Source organism: Lissotriton vulgaris, chromosome 5, assembly GCF_964263255.1.
Source record: "Lissotriton vulgaris chromosome 5, aLisVul1.2, whole genome shotgun sequence".
Classification (NCBI taxonomy): domain Eukaryota; kingdom Metazoa; phylum Chordata; class Amphibia; order Caudata; family Salamandridae; genus Lissotriton; species Lissotriton vulgaris.
The window spans coordinates 53,343,583-53,364,521 of NC_141693.1; the positions used below are offsets into that span (position 1 = coordinate 53,343,583).

The window sequence follows — 20,939 nt, forward strand, 5'->3', positions numbered from 1 at the left end:
AGCGACCCGTTTCTAGGCCCCCTTTAAAAAACAACTGCCGGTGCTCAGCACCGTTGAGACCCGGCCCACTTAAAGCCCTGGCTCTGGCAGCTGTGTATAGTATCTTAGAACATACATTGCTGGCGTGTTTAGCTGTGAAAGGTGAAAAACTTAAAGGTAAAGCACAGGAGACAGTAGTGACAGAGTCTGTTCTGTGCCTGTAACATGAACCCGGAAGTCCCAGCGCAGCCAGAGAGGGGCAGACACACAGACACACCCACTGCAGACAGAGAGGGGCAGACGCACAGACACACCCACTGCACACAGAGAGGGACAGACGCACAGACACACCCACTGCAGACAGAGAGGGGCAGACGCACAGACACACCCACTGCACACAGAGAGGGACAGACGCACAGACACACCCACTGCACACAGAGAGGGGCAGACGCACAGACACACCCACTGCACACAGAGAGGGGCAGACGCACAGACACACCCACTGCACGCAGAGAGGGACAGACACACCCACTTCACAAGAGAGAAACTGAAACTTACCTTCACTTCCTGCATTTCTGCATCATGGCGGCGGCAGCTCAGATCGGGAACCTCCAGGAAGAGGCCACTTGTTCCATCTGTTTGGAATATTTTAAGGATCCCGTGATTCTTATTGATTGTGGGCACAACTTCTGCCGCTCCTGCATCACCCAGAGCTGGGAGGGAAGAGATGGAAACTTCCCCTGTCCACAGTGCAGGGAAACATCTTCAGGGAAAAATCTCAGACCCAACAGACTAGTGGGGAACATGGTGGAAATGTTAAAAACAGCTTCATCTGCCCCCTGTGAAGCCCCCGGAGGAGAATCTGTGCGAGAAACATGAGCAGGCTCTGCTGCTGTTCTGTGCAGAGGATCAGAGGATGATATGTTTGGTGTGCCGGGAGTCCAAGGAGCATAAAACTCACTCAGCAAGTCCTGTAGAGGAGGCTGCAGAGGAGCACAAGGTACGTCTGTGGGTGTTCAGGGACCACAAACTCACACCTTAAACCCTGTTGAGAAGCCTGCAAAGGTGTACATGGCGTGTGTGTGTCTGTGTGTGTGTGTGTGTGTGTGGGTGTGTGTGTGTGTGTGTGTTTGTGTTCAGTATGGACAGCAGAAGAGCACAAGGTGTGTCTGTGGACATTCAGAGATCAGAAAGTCACTCGGTGCTTCACATCAAGGGGCAGAGCACAGACCCTGTGTGTACAAATGTTCAGAGGTCACAAGTCACCCTGTGTGTCCCACGGAGGAGGCTGCGGAAAACAAGGAAAGTGTGTGGATTTCGAGGGTTCACAAGTAAAGATATTGTAAGTTTCACACAAGGAAGAAGTTGCAGAGGAGCACAAGGTATGTCTGTGGGTGTTCAGGATTTACAAGTGAATTCACTCGTTAAGTCTTGAAGAGGATACAAAGTATATTTTGAGGGATGAAGGGATCAAAATTCAAGCCATCAATCCCATAGAGTAGGGTGCCTAAGAGTACATAGTGTGTATGTGGGTAGTCAGGATTCACAAGTGAAGACACTCTCTCAGTCAAGAAGAGAAATTCAAGGAATATATGTCAGCTTTCAGGGATCACAGGTTGAATACGCACTGTGTGCTCTTGGGCACCCTTCTCTTTAGGACCCTCAGAGTGAGTTTTGATCAATGAAAACACCAAACATACTTTTATCCCCTTAAAGAATTAATGAATCACTTGTGAATCCGAAACACCCACAAATATCCCCAGCTTCTTACTCTGTGGAACCCTGTATGGGGCCGGTCTCTGGTTCTGTTCTCTGTTGCAGACCCTGTATGAGGCAGGCCTCTGGTTGTCTGTTCTCTGTTGCAGACGATGTATGAGGCTGGTCTGTGGTTGTCTGTTCTCTGTTGCTGACCCTGTATGAGGCTGGTCTCTGGTTGTCTGTTCTCTGTTGCTGACCCTGTATGAGGCTGGTCTCTGTTGCAGACGATGTATGAGGCTGGTCTCTGGTTGTCTGTTCTCTGTTGCAGACCCTGTTTGAGGCTGGTCTCTGGTTGTCTGTTCTCTGTTGCTGACCCTGTATGAGGCTGGTCTCTGTTGCAGACGATGTATGAGGCTGGTCTCTGGTTGTCTGTTCTCTGGTGCAGACCGTGTATGAGGCTGGTCTAACTTTGGTTGTCTGTTCTCTGTTTCAGACCCTGTATGAGGTTGGTGTCTGGTTGTCTGTTCTCAGTTGCAGACCCTGTATGAGGCTGGTCTATGGTTGTCTGTTTTCTGTTGCAGACCCTGTATGAGGCTGGTCTCTGGTTTTGTTCTCTGTTGCAGACCCTGTATGAGACTGGTCTCTGGTTTTGTTCTCTGTTGCAGACCCTGTATGAGACTGGTCTCTGGTTGTCTGTTCTCTGGTGCAGACCCTGTATGAGGCTGGTCTAACTTTGGTTGTCTGTTCTCTGTTTCAGACCCTGTATGAGGTTGGTCTATGTCTGTTCTCAGTTGCAGACCCTGTATGAGGCTGGTCTCTGGTTGTGTTCTCTGTTGCAGACCATGTATGATGCTGGTCTCTGGTTGTCTGTTCTCTGTTGCAGACCCTGTATGAGGCTGGTCTCTGGCTCTGTTGCAGACCCTGTTTGAGGCTGGTATCTGGTTGTCTGTTCTCTGTTGCAGACCCTGTATGAGACTGGTCTCTGGTTTTGTTCTCTGTTGCAGACCCTGTATGAGACTGGTCTCTGGTTGTCTGTTCTCTGGTGCAGACCCTGTATGAGGCTGGTCTAACTTTGGTTGTCTGTTCTCTGTTTCAGACCCTGTATGAGGTTGGTCTATGTCTGTTCTCAGTTGCAGACCCTGTATGAGGCTGGTCTCTGGTTGTGTTCTCTGTTGCAGACCATGTATGATGCTGGTCTCTGGTTGTCTGTTCTCTGTTGCAGACCCTGTATGAGGCTGGTCTCTGGCTCTGTTGCAGACCCTGTTTGAGGCTGGTATCTGGTTGTCTGTTCTCTGTGGCAGAACCTGTATGAGGCAGGTCACTGGTTGTCTGTTCTCTGGTGCAGACCCTGTATGAGGCTGGTCTCTGGTCATCTGTCCCTGTTGCAGACCCTGTAGGATGCTGGTCTCTGGTCGTCTGTTCTTTGTTGCAGACCCTATATGTGGCTCGTCTCTGGTTGCCTGTTCCCTGTTGTAGACCCTGTATGAGGCTGGTCTCTGGTTGTCTGTTCTCTGTTGTAGACCCTGTATGAGGCTGGTCTCTGGTTCTGTTCTCTGTTGCAGACCCTGTATAAGGCTGGTCTCTGGTTGTCTGCTCTCTGTTGCAGACCCTGTATGAGGCTGGTCTCTGGTCATCTGTTCTCTGTTGCAGACCCTGTATAAGGCTGGTCTCTGGTTGTCTGCTCTCTGTTGCAGACCCTGTATGAGGCTGGTCTCTGGTCATCTGTTCTCTGTTGCAGACCCTGTATGAGGCTGGTCTCTGGTCATCTGTTCTCTGTTGCAGACCCTGTATGAGGCTGGTCTCTGGTTCTGTTCTCCGATGCAGACCCTGTATGAGGCTGGTCTCTGGTTGTCTGCTCTCTGTTGCAGACCCTGTATGAGGCTGGTCTCTGGTTGTCTGTTCTCTGTTGCAGACCCTGTATGAGACTGGTCTCTGGTCGTCTGTTCTCTGTTGCAGACCCTCCATGAGGCTGGGGTCTAGTTGTCGATTCTTTGTTGTTGCATGCCATGTATGGTGCTAGCTTCTGTTCTCCTATTCTCTGCACATGCTTCTGCTTAAGGTTTAGTAGTAGACAGCATTGCTTTATAGAGAAGCGTCAAAGAGGGTTCACAGTTGGCCACGGTGTGATGTCATTTAAAGGGCACTATTATAGACACACCCTGAGGGTACGTCACAAATACAAAAAGACTGAGGGTATATATTTAATTAGTCAGGGAGGTATTGATGTTACATATTCAAGAGCAATATGGATATCTGTGGCCAGAATTTACGATCTGAGTTTTTGTTATTGGAGTATAGAGCAGTAAACCAGGTGGGTCGCTAGGAAGACACAATTGGCGGGTAAAGTCAATGGTGGGCTGTCGGGTCAGGGGGTTAGCTCCTTGAAGAGATGCGTCTTCAGCATTTTTCTGTATTGTAGGAGACATGGAGCTGATGTCATAACGATAGGGCTGCTGTACCAGATCTTGAGAGCATCATCAGAGAAGGCCTACCTTTTTATCTTACGTTGTTTTGCCTCCAGTCAGGTGATGCCAACGCTCCTGGACTAATGTTGTCCCCTAGACTTGGTTAGTTTGTTTGTCAGGTAAGCCGGGGTCTTGTAATCGAGCGCTTTATAAGTGATGCAAATGATGTTGAAGATGGCCTGGGCTGGACGGGGGAGGCAGAGTAGGTCTTTTGACGTGGAGATGATATGATCAAATACCTTCAAGCCCTTGATGAGAGGTGCCTCTTCGTGTATGCTTCCTTTAAAAGTGCCAGGATGGTATTGGGGAAAAGTTGAGCAGGGCTTTGCCTCCACCCACATGGAAGAGGACCTGTACTGTAGTTCTGATGTTGCTTTGTGTATGCTGCCTTCCAGGGGTGCTAGCATAGTATTGGGGAGACCTTTAAATATGGCTTTGCCTACTTCCACTGTAGAGAGAACTTGTTCGGTTAGTCTGAAGTAATTTTCCAACCGAAAGAACTTCATTTTCTTCAAGAGAGAGATTTGGATCCAAGTTTACTTCTTTCCAGCATGTGGCTTGAATGAGAGGTGTGTGTTGGGGTTGGGGGTACACCTGAAAGTTGGAAAGCCAGGCTTGAACCCAGGGCTGTTTTGAGCCGGTGGCATATAGTAAGAATTCAATATTTGTGGGGTTTAAATTTAAAACGTTAGTCAGAATGTATGAGTTTGGGGTAGGATTTGGGCATGTTGTTGGGTGAGGATATTTTTGGGGTAGAGTTGAGTATCATCTACATATTGAGGGATCTTGATGCTGCTGTCTGTAAGGATGGATCCGAGAGATCCCATGTAGAGGTTAAAGATGATGGGAGAAAGGAGGGAGCCTCGAGGGAATCCGGAAGAGACGGGGAATGTGTGTGATATTGTGGAACCTCTTTGTATCAACTGCAGATGTTATGATTATCATAACTTTTCTCTTCCAGGTATCCCCCTTGTTAGGTTTCACATGTTAATAATTCAGAAGGGAAGGCGTGTGACTTATATAGAATGCACATTTAGTTTGTCATTTTTCTTTGCAACCCGATAATCAAGCCTGCCTGAACGTATTCATAGTATTTAATCTGAAGTGGATTGTTCTGTTCTAAATTGTTGTTATTGAATTGTAAACAACATTGCATTCAAGGTTGACAACTATGTGTCTTGTTGATTGTTATTGTTCAAAGAACCCAGTCTTAAGGATTGAAAATAAGTAAATGAGCATCAGGCCACTTTCTGCTAATTATGTATCCTGAAAGATACAGCAATCACTAAATACTGTTATATAATCCAATGAACAGGAGTGAACTGTCAGAGAGGAACTTCATGGCAGGCAACAACGGACGAACAGGCCACACAGAATTGCATCACACACCTGAGCTGAAGGATCATAGGAAGGTGTCCCGCCTTTACTGGCTGCAATCATCAGCCAACCTGCCTTCGGGGAACAATAGCAGGCTCTGTGATCATAGGGAACATAAACCTTATATTCCAAACAGATATGTGGGTGTGAACTATCTCTGAAACTCAAATTAGCGTTTCTTTAAGTGTTTTGTGCTAAGAATAATTTAGTGAATAGAAATAGAAGAATGAGGGTAGAATTGCTATCAAATCAAACAGCAAGTATGTCGGATTTTGTTCCTATTGTGTTTGCTTTTAGTAAACATTGCAGCTATCATTCCGTATGTCTTTATTGTACTTGCAATTCATATTGAGTGCACTAGGGTACCGGCCTATTTCCCTAATTGATTCGATGGACAAGGTATGGGGTGGAATAATACTGGATCAACTGGAAAAATGGGCAAACGGGAATAACATCTTATCTTATCCCCCACCCAGTATGGATTCAGACAAGGCATGGGGACAGTCGATCAGTACTTAAACCTCCTTTTAATAATGTGCAAATATGTGCTTGCCAAGGAAAGATGTCTGTATTTGGCATTTATGCATCTGATTGCAGAATCTTGTACTTCACTGTGCAGCCTTTCAAATCCCCGAATCCATTCTGACTCCAGTAATGGATACTCATGCAGTAATAAGGATCACACAATGAATGTTGGGAATCCGGAATCCATATTCTGTAGTGCCAGTACTAGAGCCTTTAGTTCTGCCAGCTGTACATGTAGGTCTTCTTTGGATGGAAAGTCCCATCATCCATATGTCCTTTTACTACTGTGCATGCAGCTGAATATTGCTGTTTTGTCCTTACGGCAGGCTGTGCCGAACCATCAGTATAAATGATAGAGTCATAGCAATGTAGTGGCATAACTTCATTAGGCAGAGGATATTCTTGCTCGTATTGGAGAGATGCTTGTATTAGTAAGGTAGAGTCAAATCTGTAGTCCACATCTGTTGCAATGAGGGAGTTTGCCCATTGTATCCAACTTGGATGTAGAGCTTTTGCATTCGGAACACTGGCTCTTGTAACGGCCTCTAAAGTCGGTACCTGGGTCACAACAACAATTAGTTTCCCTTGTGCCAGTGCGTGCTCTCTCACTATAGCAGTTTGAACTACAGTCAATATTTTTTTCAGTTGGTGCACAATTCATTTCAGCATTTGTATAGAGATGCTATTTATATGCAATCGGTACTGTCTCACCTTCATTAAAGTTGATATTTGTGTATACTGATGGCCCTGTGGTCAAACGGATCACGAGGTTCATTGTGTTTACACATGTGTGTCTAAATGTTTGGAAGCTATCATGTCAGCTTGGAAAGATTATGTGTATTCTTCCATCCAATGTGTGCTCTCAAAATCAGGATGAATTAGGTCATATAGTGGTTTTACAAGTTCTGTGTAATCAGGAATGTATGTTCTGCCAATATTTAGAAATCCTACTATGGACTGTAACCTGTTTAAAGTGCTTGGTGTTTGGAGCAACACGCATACCTAAAAAAAAATGGATTGCCAGGCTCTTGCATTCACTTGACATCTCGTATCCCAAAAATAAGACATTGAGATGAGCAATTTTAGATTTTTTTTTAATTGAGTCTGTACCCCATGTGAGCAAACCCCAGAATTATGCATTCCACTCTGGTCAAGTGCTCCATCAGGTCATCGTCTGTAAAATATATGTCATCAACATATGACAATGCTGGAAGGAGGTTGAAGAAAGCCAGTAGAATTATGGTTTTCCCCTTTGGGCAATCCAATACGAAGTCAGGTGGCCAATCCAATACGAAGTCAGGTGGCCAATCTTTTTTGGGCAGTAACATTTCATAACTCTGAGTGAGCTCCTTGCAAAAGAGGAATTTATAAATCTGACTAGGTCCCCTTCCAACCATAGCTGGACTTTCTATAAATGGTGTGGAATGCTGACGCTGGTATCGGGTGTTTTCCCCATGATATACTCACTCAGCGCTATTCCCACCAGGCAATCCATCAGATTCTGGCAAACTATTGTAACTTTTGCCACGCTGTCCAGCATTGTCAATGCCCTCTTCCTGTTCAGAAGCAGAGTCTTCAAAATCCGGGACATGCCTGATCTTTAGTCTGGCTACCTTCTTATTTTTAAGCTGAGGTTTTGATATTTTAGGTTTGTCTTCCTGTTTATGTATTTAGATGAGCAATGTGGGTTCTTCCTTTGTCTGCCTGCCATTTGTCTCGCAGGGACTGAAAAGTATCAGGGAGATTGTTACACGGTTTTCGGTAGGTGTAGGAGATGGCCTTTGAGGGGAGAGGTTCCGAAAGCAGTCTGTCCTCCAAGGGGGAGGTCTCGGGTATGGACGAGAGATCGGGGATAGCAGTGAGGATAGCATGCCTGATTTGGAGGTAGCGGAACAGTTCTGTTCATGCGAGGAAGTGCTTGGTTCATAAATCCTCAAATGTCAGTAGCTCGCCTTTGTGTATTAGATCTCCCACCGTCGATATTCCTATCGTGTCTCACCGGTCGAATCCCAAGTGGAAGCAAAGGGAGCCCAACTGTTGCGATGACCACAATGGCGTCGCTTTGGTGATTTTGTCCGACCAGCCCAGACACCTGTTGGCCCTATGCCAGATTGCGACTGTTTGTGCCATTGGTCCCACCTACCTGTTCCTGACTGGCTTACTGTAGAGAGCCCCTAGGTAACCCTCACGCCCCGTCTGGCATCTGTCTAGGTGGAAAGCTGGACGCAGGGGTGACCCATGGATCCAGTGGTTGGTGGCCACCAGCTGTGATGACCAATAGTAAAGACGCAGGTTAGGCAAGGCGATGCCCCCATCATACCAACTCTGGGTGAGCTTTTGGAGGGCAATACGGGCCGCCCCGCCGTCCCATAGCAGAAATCGTATGTCTCTTTCCACAGCGTTGAAATAGGAGTCAGGAATCGGGAAAGGACAGTTCTGCAGGGCATACAAGAAGCGCGGGAGCGCCAACATCTTAAATAAGGCCGCCCTGCCAGGGAAGGAGAGTGGTAGGGATTGCCAGTGGGCTACGTCACTATGTAGCCGACGCGGGGGGCCCAGTAAGTTCCGGTCATGGAATAATGTGGAATCTGGGGTAACAAAGATACTGAGGTATTTAAAGCCATCCTGAGCTATCGTAGTAGTAAATCCTCGGGGTAGTCGGGGGTGGGGGGCCGTGTAGCATATATAGTGTTGATTTAGACTAGTTGATCGAAGAGCGCGAATATTTCCCGAAGTTGGTGAGGACATGGAATAGGCTATTAATTGAGGAGCGAGGGGAGGTGACGTATACCAGGATGTCGTCGGCATAGAGGGAGATTTTGTCGGTTGTCTCGGCATTCCATTGGAGGCCTCTGATGGAAACATCCGTGCGGATCCAGTGGGCCAGGGGTTCCAGGGTGAGAGCAAAGAGTAGCGGCGACAGGGGGCAGCCTTGTTGGGTCCCCCTGTTGAGTCTGAACCGGCGAGACGTGTGATTATTTACCCGTACTTGGCCCAATAGGCCTGTATAGAGGAGCCGTACCCATTGGACGAATTTGGGTCCGAAGCCAAATCTGAGCAGGACCTCAAAAAGGTAGGACCACTCAATCGAGTCGAACGCCATCGTGGCGTCGAGGGACAGAATGGCGGCGTCTTGCTGTAAAATAGGTTGCCGACTCAGAACATTATTGACTCTCCTCAAATTTAGGGCCGTATTTCGTCCCAGAAGGAAGCCCGACTGGTCGTCATGGATGAGGGAGGGAAGCACTACGAGGAGCCGGTTGGCTAGAAGCTTGGCAAGGATCTTGGCCTCCGCGCTAATCAAAGAGATCTGTCTATAGGAATTGCAATCAGTGGGTGGTTTATTCGGTTTGAGGATGACCGCTATGGAGGCCAATCTTTGATCAAGTGGCAGGATGCCTTTGTCCAAGCTGTCCTCAAACATATTCTTGAGATGTGGGACGATGCTGGGAGACATGCCCTTCAGGAATTCAATGGGGACTCCATTGGGGCCCATTGCTTTGCCAGAATTGACAGCAAAGAGCGCCGTCGTAAGCTCGTCCGCCGTGATGTCGGCGTCTAGGATTTCCTTGTCAGTCTCCGAGAGGGTAGGTAGACGCATCTCCTCTAGGAGTTGCCTGAACTCCTCCGAGGTGTAACGCGCCCCAGCTGTATAAATATGTGCCAGGTGGTCGGCGAAAGCGTCCGCTATTCCCTGCCGATCTACGGTTGTCGACCCATCCGGTCTCACAATGGACGACACCCATCTAGCTCCCTGTTCTCGCCGTTCCAACCATGCAAGCATCTTCCCTGCGCGGTCACCGAATTCATAGATGCGATGGCGCGTGTGGAGTAATCAAGCTTGTGTCTGTTCCCTCGCCAGAGCTATATAGTCAAGTTGTTGGGCTCGGAGACGACGGGCCGTATCGTCCGAGGGGGCAGTGTTGTGGGACAATTCGTGACGTAACAAGTTAGATTCGGCCTGATGGATCTGGTCGGTGTGCTTCCGTATATAACCAAGTTTGAGCGCCAGTGCCTTGCCTTTAATGACCGCCAGGTATGCTTCCCAGATCGTGACTGCTGAACGCACAGAGCCGACGTTTTCAGAGAAATAGAAGTCGGTGTGTTCTATCAGGCAGTCCTTAATGTCTGGGATCTGCAGAAGCAAAGGATTGATAATTATGGGGCCTCAGGTGTACTGGTGGTGGTAAGTTAAGTCCACAGTAAGAGGAGAGTGGTCAGAAATGCCCCGGGAGAGGCCCTTCGGACGCACGAAGTATCCCACATCTGTTATGGGGCAGAAAAAATAGTACATTCGGGACATGCTTTGTGTGCGTTAGAATAGTGAGTAAAATAAGGCATATTTGGGTAATGGGTTCTCCAGATATCTTCAAGTCCCACGGCTTGTACAAACTCTGATAGATCAGAGCTCTCTCTATGTGAAGCGCGTCTAGGATGTCGGTCGAGGTCGTCATTCATCGTCATGGTAAAGTCACCCCCAATGAGAAGTGTACCGGTGGGGAGGCCTGTCAGTCGGGTGCCCAAGTCTCTGAGGGAATCACGACCCAGAGTCGGTGGAAGATATGCAGATATGATGTTCAAGGGACGTCCTTCCCAGGCGGCATCAACGAGTGCACAACGGCCCAGGGGGTCAGCCCACGTCTTTGTGTAAGTGAGTGCTAGACTCTTTTTAACCAAAATCCCTGTACCTCGGGACCAAGAGGTGAACCCCGCGTGTACCAACAGTTTATAGCCGCCTCTTTGAAGTGCCTGACAAGTGTTGCCCACTTAATGTGTCTCCTGCAACAGTACTATGTCGGGGGAGTGGCACCGTAGGTATTGGAGGACTATACCGCGTTTGATTTTGTGCCCAAATCCGTTGACATTCCACGACATAATCGTGATGGTTCTAGGAAGGGACTGTGACATAATGGTGGATGCTGTGAGATCCATGGAGGAGTGACAAGAGGAGAACCAACCTGCGCAACTGAGTGGGTGTGGCAAGAAGGAGCATGGGATCAGGGCGTCTCGGCACCTCCTGAGGAGTCAATAACACCAGATGGATGCAATACGCCTTGGTTGGACACTGCGAAAGATGCGGAATGTGACAAGAAAGGACTCTGCTACAAACAAGAAATGTAATAACCAACAAAACTGTTAGAATTGGGGGTCTCTGGTTGGTGCAAGTATTCACTTGTGACAAGCAGGGACCCTCTCCTCTAAGTCAGGGCGAAGGATGACCCCTTAGAATTACCCTTGCTCACCCTCTAGGTGCCTGGCGTGAGCAGCCAAGGCTATTCTTCAGGCGTTATTGGGTTAAGTATTTGTGATCATACACACAGTAAATATACCAATCCCCCCACAAATGGACACCAGGCTGTGGATATGAAAATACATCTTCTTTATATAAAAATATTATATATAGGCAGATAACTTATCACAAGACCTTTTTACACATTGATTTTAGTGGGGGCCACCAGATTTTAAATAATGGCAATGTTCTCTTTGGGATATTTCTTCTTGGATTACTTCTTAGTCCTGGTCAGTCTTACAGGGATTAAATGCTTCCAACAACCCCTTCTCTGGGGTTTGGGTACTTCTTTCAGTGCCCCGGTACGGTGCTTTCAAGAGCCCGGCCCTTGTGAACACTCCTGTGCGCTCCGTATGATCACGAAGGGCGGCTCTACCAATCCTCACGCATCTAGCGTGAGCAGTGTACGTCGCGTACGGGCAATCTCTACAAGTACGAGCCGTACCCCGCCCTCCAAGCAATGCGAGGCGTACTCTGTTCAAAAAAACACTACGGAGCGTACTCTGTTGAAGCAATGCGGAGCGCACTCGGTTTAACAAGCAATGTGGGGCGTACTTTGTTGAAAAACAATACGGAACGTACTCTGTTGAAGCACCACGGGGAAAGAAGGCGTTGCGGGCCCCGAGCCCGTTGTGAGAGAGACGTACCTCGGGACAGCAGTTCTTTTCCTGGGACGAGTCGTGCACGGACAGGGCGACTCGTTTCTGGCAGTGTCTTTGGATTTCCGTCTGTGTGTGCGCACATGCCCATGACCTCGGTACGGATGGTACTGGGGTCTCCCAACAGGGGGGGTGGCGCGGCCTGCAAACTTCTCGGGTCGGCGAGCGGGGACAGCAGGGCACGGTCCTACGTGCGGGCTGCGGTCTCGGCGTAGGTCACCAGCCTTGAGGAAATTCCGGCGGGAGGGGCGAGTGAGCGCTCAGCGCGCTCCAGTGGCAGGCAAGGGCAGAGGAGCAGACAGGCTCCCGAATGCCACAGCCCTAGGAGGGGGCGATGGGGGCACAAACTCGACTCCGGCGGGAGGCACACACGGCTGGTAGATAGAAGCGAGCGAAGACACAATGAACCCACTGGTCCTGGGGTTCAGTTCAGGGGGCAAGCTCAGTCAAGCCCTTGGAGAAAGTTTCAGCACAAGTCTACAAAGTCTTTTCAGCAAGTCCTCTCCTCTCCTTCCTCAGCAAGGCAATCAGCAGGCCAGTCCTTCCAGCGTCTTCTTCTCCTTCTAGTTGGGCAGAGGTTCGTTGTGGGAAACAGGATCTAATTTGCTAGGAGCAGGGCTCCTTCTTTTATACAGCAATTCTTTTGTTCTTTCAGGCCAGGGGGGCCTTTGCATTGCCTAATTCAGTTTTGAAGCACTCTGCTGTGCTGTTCCTGGCTTTTCCTTTCAGTGTGAGGGGCAGAAACATCAGACGCTCCGCAGGAGGTGGAGCCAGCATTCAGATGACAAGTACAGCCAGGAGTATCTTGTTGACAGTCTTCCCTCTTCCTGGGCCAGGTGTCGGGCAGAGTCATCAGTCGCTCCCCAGGGGGCGGAGCCAGCATTGTGGTGGCAGAGCACAGCCGTATTTAGAGTCCAGGGGCACTCCCACCTTCCACTAAGGTGTAATCCTTGCATTCACCACGTCATCCCCCAGCCCTGTCACTCACACAACCCAGACAGCAGATACACATCCTAGCAGAGGCGGGCTGAAGTGGTTAGGCAAGCAAATGCTAACTTTCTAAAAGTAGCATTTGTAAACACAGGATATTAAAATAAACTTTACTAAAATAAGTATTTTATTATTCTGAGTTCAGGCATACTAAACTTACTTTCTACCATGTTCCCTGAGCCTGCTGGGATTATAGGGTGTAATAATTCCAGCAGCCCATCTTGGCCTAAGAGAACAGGTAGCCTTACAATAGTGAAAAACGAATTTGGCTGTAATTCACTATTAGGACATGCCACACATATCAGGGCTTGTCCTACCTTACACTTACAATGCACCCTGCCCTAGGGCCTACCATAGGGGTGACTAATATGAAGCAAAGGGAAGGTTTTGAGGCTGGCAAGTGGGTGCACTTGCCCAGCCAGCATGACAGTACCAGACTGCACGCAGGTTCTGCAATGGCAGACCCTAGACACATTTTCAAAGGCTGCCTTTGTGGGTAGCGCAACCAGCGCTGCAGGTGCACTAGCAGTATTGGCATTCACAAGCCCTGGCACTCCTGGTGCACTCTACTGGGGACTGACAGTAAATCCAATGAACCAATCATGGAAAGCAATCACATATACATTTTGCACAGGGAGAGCATATGCACTTTAGCACTGGTCAGCAGTGGTAAAGTGCCCAGAGTCATTAGACCAACAAAAACAGGTCAGAGAGAATATTGGAGGAAGGCAAAAAGTTCAGGGATGACCCTGCAGAAACGGCCAAGTTCAACAAAAACCAATACAAAACCCCCTGGAACCCCCCTCCCACTCTGCCCAACCCCCCACCCAGCCCCCCTGCCCGCGGACTTTAAACTATCCACTCCCCAACTAGGCAGAGTGCCTGTCGCCCTCCCAAACATAGACGGGGTGTGTGGAGAGCCATGAGTGCCCTCGCCTAAAGTCTACAAGATGGTGAAGCCTAGTGCAATTTAAGTCAATGGATTACAGCAGTTGCATTTACATATTACAAAAACTAAGAAAAGACTGGACGGACCACATTGTTGGGATCATAAAGGGAAATGCCTGGATAACAGGAGTGAGTACAAACCAGTCGATGCATGGCCGGTCAAGGGTAAATGAGCTCTGCGTTGTGCGGTAGGTCGTGGGGCAAAACTCTGACCGACCAGTGGAGGGGATCCAGACGGTTGAGAACTTTATTGGTCTCCATGAGTAGTGTCAGTGAACAAATCCTGGCTCTCCGGGAGCGTGTCCGGGCCGGAGTGGTCGGCCGACCGTCGGCGGCGATTCTGAGTGGTACCTGACTGACGCCATTCTTCGAGCCAGTGCCAGACCTCAGCAGGGGACTTAAAGAGCCAAGTCCTGCCCTCCGATTCAACGCGCAGTGTGGCGAGAAACAGCATAGCGTATTTTATGGTCTTAGCAAGGAGTGCCTTCTTGACTTCAAGAAAACTGCGCCGGCGAGCCTGAACTTTCACCGTGAAGTCGGGGAAGATCGTGATCTGAGCATTGTCCAGGCGCAGGAGCGGCCCCGTTCGTGCCGTCTGAAGGATGACATCACGGTCTCGGAAGTTAAACACCCAAGCAATGATGGGGCGGGGGGGAGCACCCGGCTTCGGCCTACCCCCCGGGACCCTGTGTGCCCGCTCAATGGAGAAATAATTTGATAGCTGCTTTGGCAGGAGGTGTTGTAGAATCAAGTTCTCTACAAAGAGATCAGTAGCCGGCTCCTCCATTCGCTCCGGAACCCCTAGGATGTGGAGGTTGTTGCGCCTTGTGCGCCCTTCATAGTCATCAAGAAGCTCCCCCATTTGTAACTGTTGCTTTTGGAGTTGGGCCACCTGCTGTTGGAGGGTGGAGGTGTCGTCTATGAGCGCCGTGGTTTTAATTTCAATGTCCTTTACTTCGGTGTCCATTTTGCGGAGGTCCGCCCGCAGCAGTGTGACCTCGATGTTTACAGAGTCCATGCGGGTCTCCAGCGATGAGCGGACACCAGCTATCGCCTCCATCACGTCTTCCAGAGTGGGGGACCGCGCTGCAGGGGGAGGAGTCGCGGTTTTAGGTGCATTCTCTGGATTCGCATCTTTATTCTCCCCTTTAGAACCCCATGAGAGTTTATTGATCTGTCTCTGAGTGGAGTGCCTGTTTCCTTTATTAGAGGTCATTGTGGAATCCAATGCGTACAGTATATTCCAGTGGCGCGGACCGAAGCGCGTGCAGTCAGGAGGCGGCCTCCGCCGCCCTCGTGTAGGTAAGTAGTCACCACACCTATCGGGTTGCCACCGTTAGAGAGTCTCGGGACCAGGTGTGAGCAGGGAAAAAGGAGCAGGGCAACAGTAGGGCGTAATGGGGGGTGCGAGCGCTCTACTCACTATATCACAGGTTGCAGATCACGCACCTTGGCTCCCAGCACAGGAGGGAGCTCAGCCTGTCAGTCCAGGAGGAGTTAGGGGGACACCCCGGGACCACTCCACGCCGCAGAGCTCCAGAATCTGTTAAAGAGGTCACGTTGTCACTGCGCCGGGTCACGGAGTTGCAGGGTGAGCCTCCCGTGAGCTCCAGGGCCAGGCCCAAGGCAGTGTCCAGCTGTCTCCCGGCTACAGCATCCAGCCGGTATTCCCGGTGTAGAAAAGGCATGGCCCCCCCTCAGCGTGGGCCACCCCAGCTCCAGCAGGCTCCAGAAGCCGGGCGGGTACAGGCATCACACGGTAGTCTACAGGTGCGGGAGGCGAGCACCGTCTCCCGCGTCGTAGGACCGAGCTCCAGCCCGCTCCGGTCCCCACAAGCGATATGGCCCCACAGAGCGCCAAAGTGCAGTTAGTGGCACCAACAGCAGGCCATGGGGGCAAAAGGCAGTCTACCCAGGCAGCGCAGTATGAAGTGACTAGCGCAGGCAGGTCACGGAAGTCCTGAGCAATGTGGAAGCGGTCCCCGGTAGCAGGCCCAAAGCCGGGGACTCGCGTAGTTAGCGTCCCGAGCACGAGGGAGGGCTCGATTTCGGCAGCTTAGATCGTCGCTCGTGGGGCCCAGCAGGACGGGGTCAACAGGAATCAACAGGCGCTCGCCCCTCAAAGCTCCGCCGAGGCCGGATAGTCTCTGCAGCGGCACCCAGGCTCTCGCAGCGGCCCCGGAGTCAGGCCACACATCGGCCGGTGGTCCCGGCTGCCATTTTGAGGCCGAAGGATAGCAGAGCCTCGGGAGTCAGCCACGGTAAATGGGGGTCCGGAGGCAAACTGGGAGCAGATGGGCTCGTCCAGACGGTCAGTGGATCCTTACCCCCAAGCGTAGGGGTTAGAAAAGCACAGGCGCAGGATCAATGCCAGGAATATCGGCGAGGGCCGAGGAGCCGCCTCAGAGTGCGGCCATTCCTCTCGGCTGCAGACCACGCCCCCACAGGTTTTTTTTATTTTATTATTTTTTGTGTGACTTCGTTTGGGAGATTGCATTACATGTGTTTGTCCTGAAAAAGGTGTCAGCATATCAAATCACCTAAATGCGTCCACATACAGTTTTTAGGTCTCGTCCTATTCCATTCCGCAAGGAATGAATAGGACGAGACTATAGGAGCTAAACTAAGAGCTAAACTAAGCTCTCAAAAATGCGGATTTCCAGAAGTGCATGTGTCCAGTGCACGCGCTTCTATCCGCCTGCCTGCCTGCCTCGCCGAGCCGCCTCGCATCATCGCATCAGACCCGCCACAGACTTGAGACTTCAAAGCAATGCGCTGCTCTGAAGTGATTGTTTTTCACGCGCTCTGCTCCCCAGCCGCTAGCCATATGCTCCTCCACTCGCTCGCCATATGCTCCCCCACTCGCTCGCTGCCCTGCTCCCCCTCCCCCGCCCCCACACAGCAAGCAATGCCAAGAGCTTGTCCTGCTTGTTTTTCCAGACCCGTTCATTCTCGCAGCCTCACTTACAAGACTTCTACGAGTGCCCATGTTCTCTTCTGTCCTTCGCATAAGTCCAGAGGCAGTCAATGGGCCGCAGCGTACATGGCGCTATGCTTCTCTCTAGTGGCCATAACCAATAAAAGCTGTTTTAGACCTAATTTACACTATCGCAATCAGATGGACGACACTTTATAATATTTAATTACTCATACTGCACAGCTTAAAGATGTGTGGGCCAGATTTAAATGTTTATCTCTAATTATCAATTAACTCCAAAAACTATAGTGAAGATATACACCAAATTCATTTAAGTACAGCAACCTTTTCACCTTTTGTAACCGGCAGTTGTGCTATAGTTATAATCAATCCATGGTTCCAATCCTTGGCAGTTATGGCCCGCTGAAACTAATATTTCAGTTCGTAGGTTGCTGCTGCTTGTGTTTCAGATTATCTAGCTCAAAGATCACCCTATTCTCCGTATTGCATGTTTATCTTCTTTTGTAGAAACAACAAAATCGCACTGTTTTTCATTCGCAGGTCCACAGCTGATTCGCTTCAAAACTTTAATAATGAAAGCATTTGACTATGTGTATGTTAATATCTTGATGTTTTGGACAATTTAGGAAATCCCCAGGACTTCTTCACTGTATCGTCCAAGTTGGCATTTTGTTGGCCCCTGCTAATTACAAGCCACGCTCTAATGTTTCGCTCAGAAACCTCATATTATGGTAGTCGACTGACCTCTAGTGGCCACTATGGTTTCTGGATTTACTAATTGCTTCATAAAACCAGAATCAATGCAATCAATGTGGATAGTATGCTTTCAAACGATCATGTCAGGAAACCTTTTACTTTTCGGTGAAAGGCTTTTTAATCTATATTTTATAGTTTAAAGTTTCTGAGTATGCTGCTTGTGCCGTGTTTCAAAGTTAAATTTGTAGGCCCATTAGTGCAGTGCAGTTTTGAGTATATGGTCTTCTCCTCTCACATCTCCCGAATACAGAGTAGCATTCCTACTGGTGTAGAAACTTTGCATTTTAAGAGAGGCAATCATCTTGCACCTCCTGCATAGGTCTAACTGGAGCAACACAGCGCACCCTGATGCGGATGGTGACTACTTACTTTTTCCATTAACCAACGTAGGAGTGTCATAGCTCGATCATCCATAGCTAACCCCTTACATCTGGCATCATGATGCCACCACATTGTAAAATAATCTTGAGCATATTATATTTTTTACCAATATCAGGTTTTTGCACTCGCTTGGTTTTGTCAAAGTAAAATACGCTACAGCCGTGAAATTCTAGATGTCATTTTCTCTCACACACACTCTCTCACACACTCTCTCACAGCCCCACACTCTCTCACACACACTCTCTCTCACACTCTCTCTCACACACACACACTCTCTCTCTCACACACACACACACACTCTCTCTCACACACACACACACTCTCACACGCACACACTCACTCTCTCACACTCCTTCTCTCTCACACTCTCTCACTCACACACTCTCTCACTCACACACTCTCTCACTCACACACACTCTCTCTCACACTCACACACACTCTCTCACTCACACACACTCTCCTCTCACACTCTCTCTCTCACACTCTCTCTCACACTCTCACACACACTCTCTCACACTCTCTCTCACACTCTCTCTCACACTCTTTCACACTCTCTCACACTCTCTCCCACACTCTCTCTCTTTCACACACACACACACACACTCTCTCTCTCTCACACACACACACACACACTCTCTCTCTCACACACACACACATACTCTCACACACACACATTCTCTCTCACACACTCACACACACTCTTTCTCTCTCACACACACACACTCTTTCTCTCTCACAATCTCTCACTTACACACTGTGCACAACATTTGGACAGTTAATGTAGCTCATAATAATTGGTAGCTGCAGACTTAGACACACATTGAGTTATGCTTCAAAGTGCTTATTTGCTCACATATTCACGCTTGATCTCACTTATGGCACGAATATGAGATTTGGCAACACTTTTTTAATCACTCTGAGCACGCACTATAGTTTACCTTGACTTGATGTAATTTCACGTTCTTCATGGACAGCTGCCCAGTGCTAAACAATGCTGACAGTGCATGGCAAAGTCGTGCTGTCTGAACAAACATATTTTTGGCTACGTTAACCTGTGACCTTGCAGTATTGTGGCACTCAAATATTCAAAAGAACTTATGTATAGTGAATGGCATGCTGGTCTACCCGATAACTTATAAAAGGTGATTTTAATGAGCGCCCCTCTCTTGGATCAAGCGCCCATATGTTAAGCCATCCTAGTAAAGCAATCGGCACAACGTTTTAGAGCAATGTATATGTACATCAGATGGTATGTGTGCTGTCCAACACCCCTTTAGTGATCTTTCACCTCATCATTCTGCATCTCCACACCAATCCTTCTTTCACCCTTCTTCTCTCCTTTCTCTTTCCTTCCCTCTATCTATCCTCCTTATTACCTTCCCACAGCATCACAACACCACTGCATCACTAAGCACCACTCAACGCCACAGCACCACTCAACGCCACAGCACCACTCAACGACACAGCACCACTCAACACCACTCAACGCAACAGCACCAATCAACGCCACAGCACCAATCAACGCCACAGCATCACTCAATGCCAAAGCATCACCCAACGCGACAGCATCACTCAACGCCACAGCATCACTCAACGCCACAGCATCACTCAAAGCCACAGCATTCACTCAACGCAACAGCATAACTCAACACAACAGCATCACTCAGCACCACAGCATCACTCTGCACCACTGAATGCCACAGCACCCCTCAATGCCACAGCACCCCTCAATGCCACAGCGCCACTCACTGCCACAGCGCCACTCAATGCCACAACACCACTCAACGCCACAGCACCACTCAGCGTGCAGCATCCCTCAACGCCACAGCATCCCTCAACGCCACAGCATTACTCAACGCCACAGCATTACTTAATGCCACAGCATCACTCAATGCCACAGCATCACTCAACGCCACAGCATCACTCAACGCCACAGCATCACTCAACGCCACAGCACTACTCAACGCCACAGCACCACTCAACACCACAGTATCACTCAACGGCACAGTATCACTCAATGCCACAGCATCACTCAACGCCACAGCATCACTCAGCGCCACAGCATCACTCAGCGCCACAGCATCACTCAGAGCCACAGCATCACTCAGAGCCACAGCATCACTCAGAGCCACAGCATCACTCAGCGCCACAGCATCACTCAGCGCCACAGCATCACTCAGCGCCACAGCATCACTCAGCACCACAGCATCACTCTGCACCACTGAATGCCACAGCACCCCTCAATGCCACAGCGCCACTCAATGCCACTGCGCCACTCAATGCCACAACACCAATCAGCGTGCAGCATCCGTCAACGCCACAGCATCCGTCAACGCCACAGCATCCGTCAACGCCACAGCCTCACTCAACGCCACAGCATCACTCAACGCCACAGCATCACTCAACGCCATAGAATCACTCAACGCCACAGCACCACTCAACGCCACAGCACCACTCAACGCCACAGCATCACTCAACGCCACAGCATCACTCAACGCCACAGCATCACTCAACGCCACAGCATCACTCAACGCCACAGCATCACTCAATGCCACAGCATCACTCAACGCCACAGCATCACTCAACACCACAGCATCACTCAACGCAACAGCATCACTCAGTGCCACAGCATCACTCTGCACCACTGAATGCCACAGCACCCCTAAACACCACAGCGCCACTCAATGCCACAGCGCCACTCAATGCCACAACACCACTCAACGCCACAGCACCACTCAGCGTGCAGCATCCCTCAACGCCACAGCATCTCTCAACGCCACAGCATCCCTCAACGCCACATCTCACAACGCCACAACATCTCACAACGCCAAAGCAGTATTCCTCAACGCCACAGCATTACTTAACCCCACAGCATCACTCAACGCCACAGCATCACTCAACGCCACAGCATCACTCAACGCCACAGCACCACT

At 49.6% G+C, this 20,939-nt stretch overlaps 1 protein-coding gene across 1 annotated transcript in view; it reads left to right on the forward strand.

Moving 5' to 3' along the window:
• The first annotated feature begins 539 nt into the window (after positions 1-539).
• Positions 540-20,939, forward strand: part of LOC147710129 (E3 ubiquitin-protein ligase TRIM39-like) — a 112,907-nt gene continuing 92,507 nt past the window's right edge. The window contains exon 1 of the mRNA XM_086920826.1: positions 540-979. Within this exon, the coding sequence (XP_086776952.1) occupies positions 896-979 (84 nt within the window). The 5' untranslated portion in view covers positions 540-895. The remainder of the gene's footprint in view (positions 980-20,939) is intronic.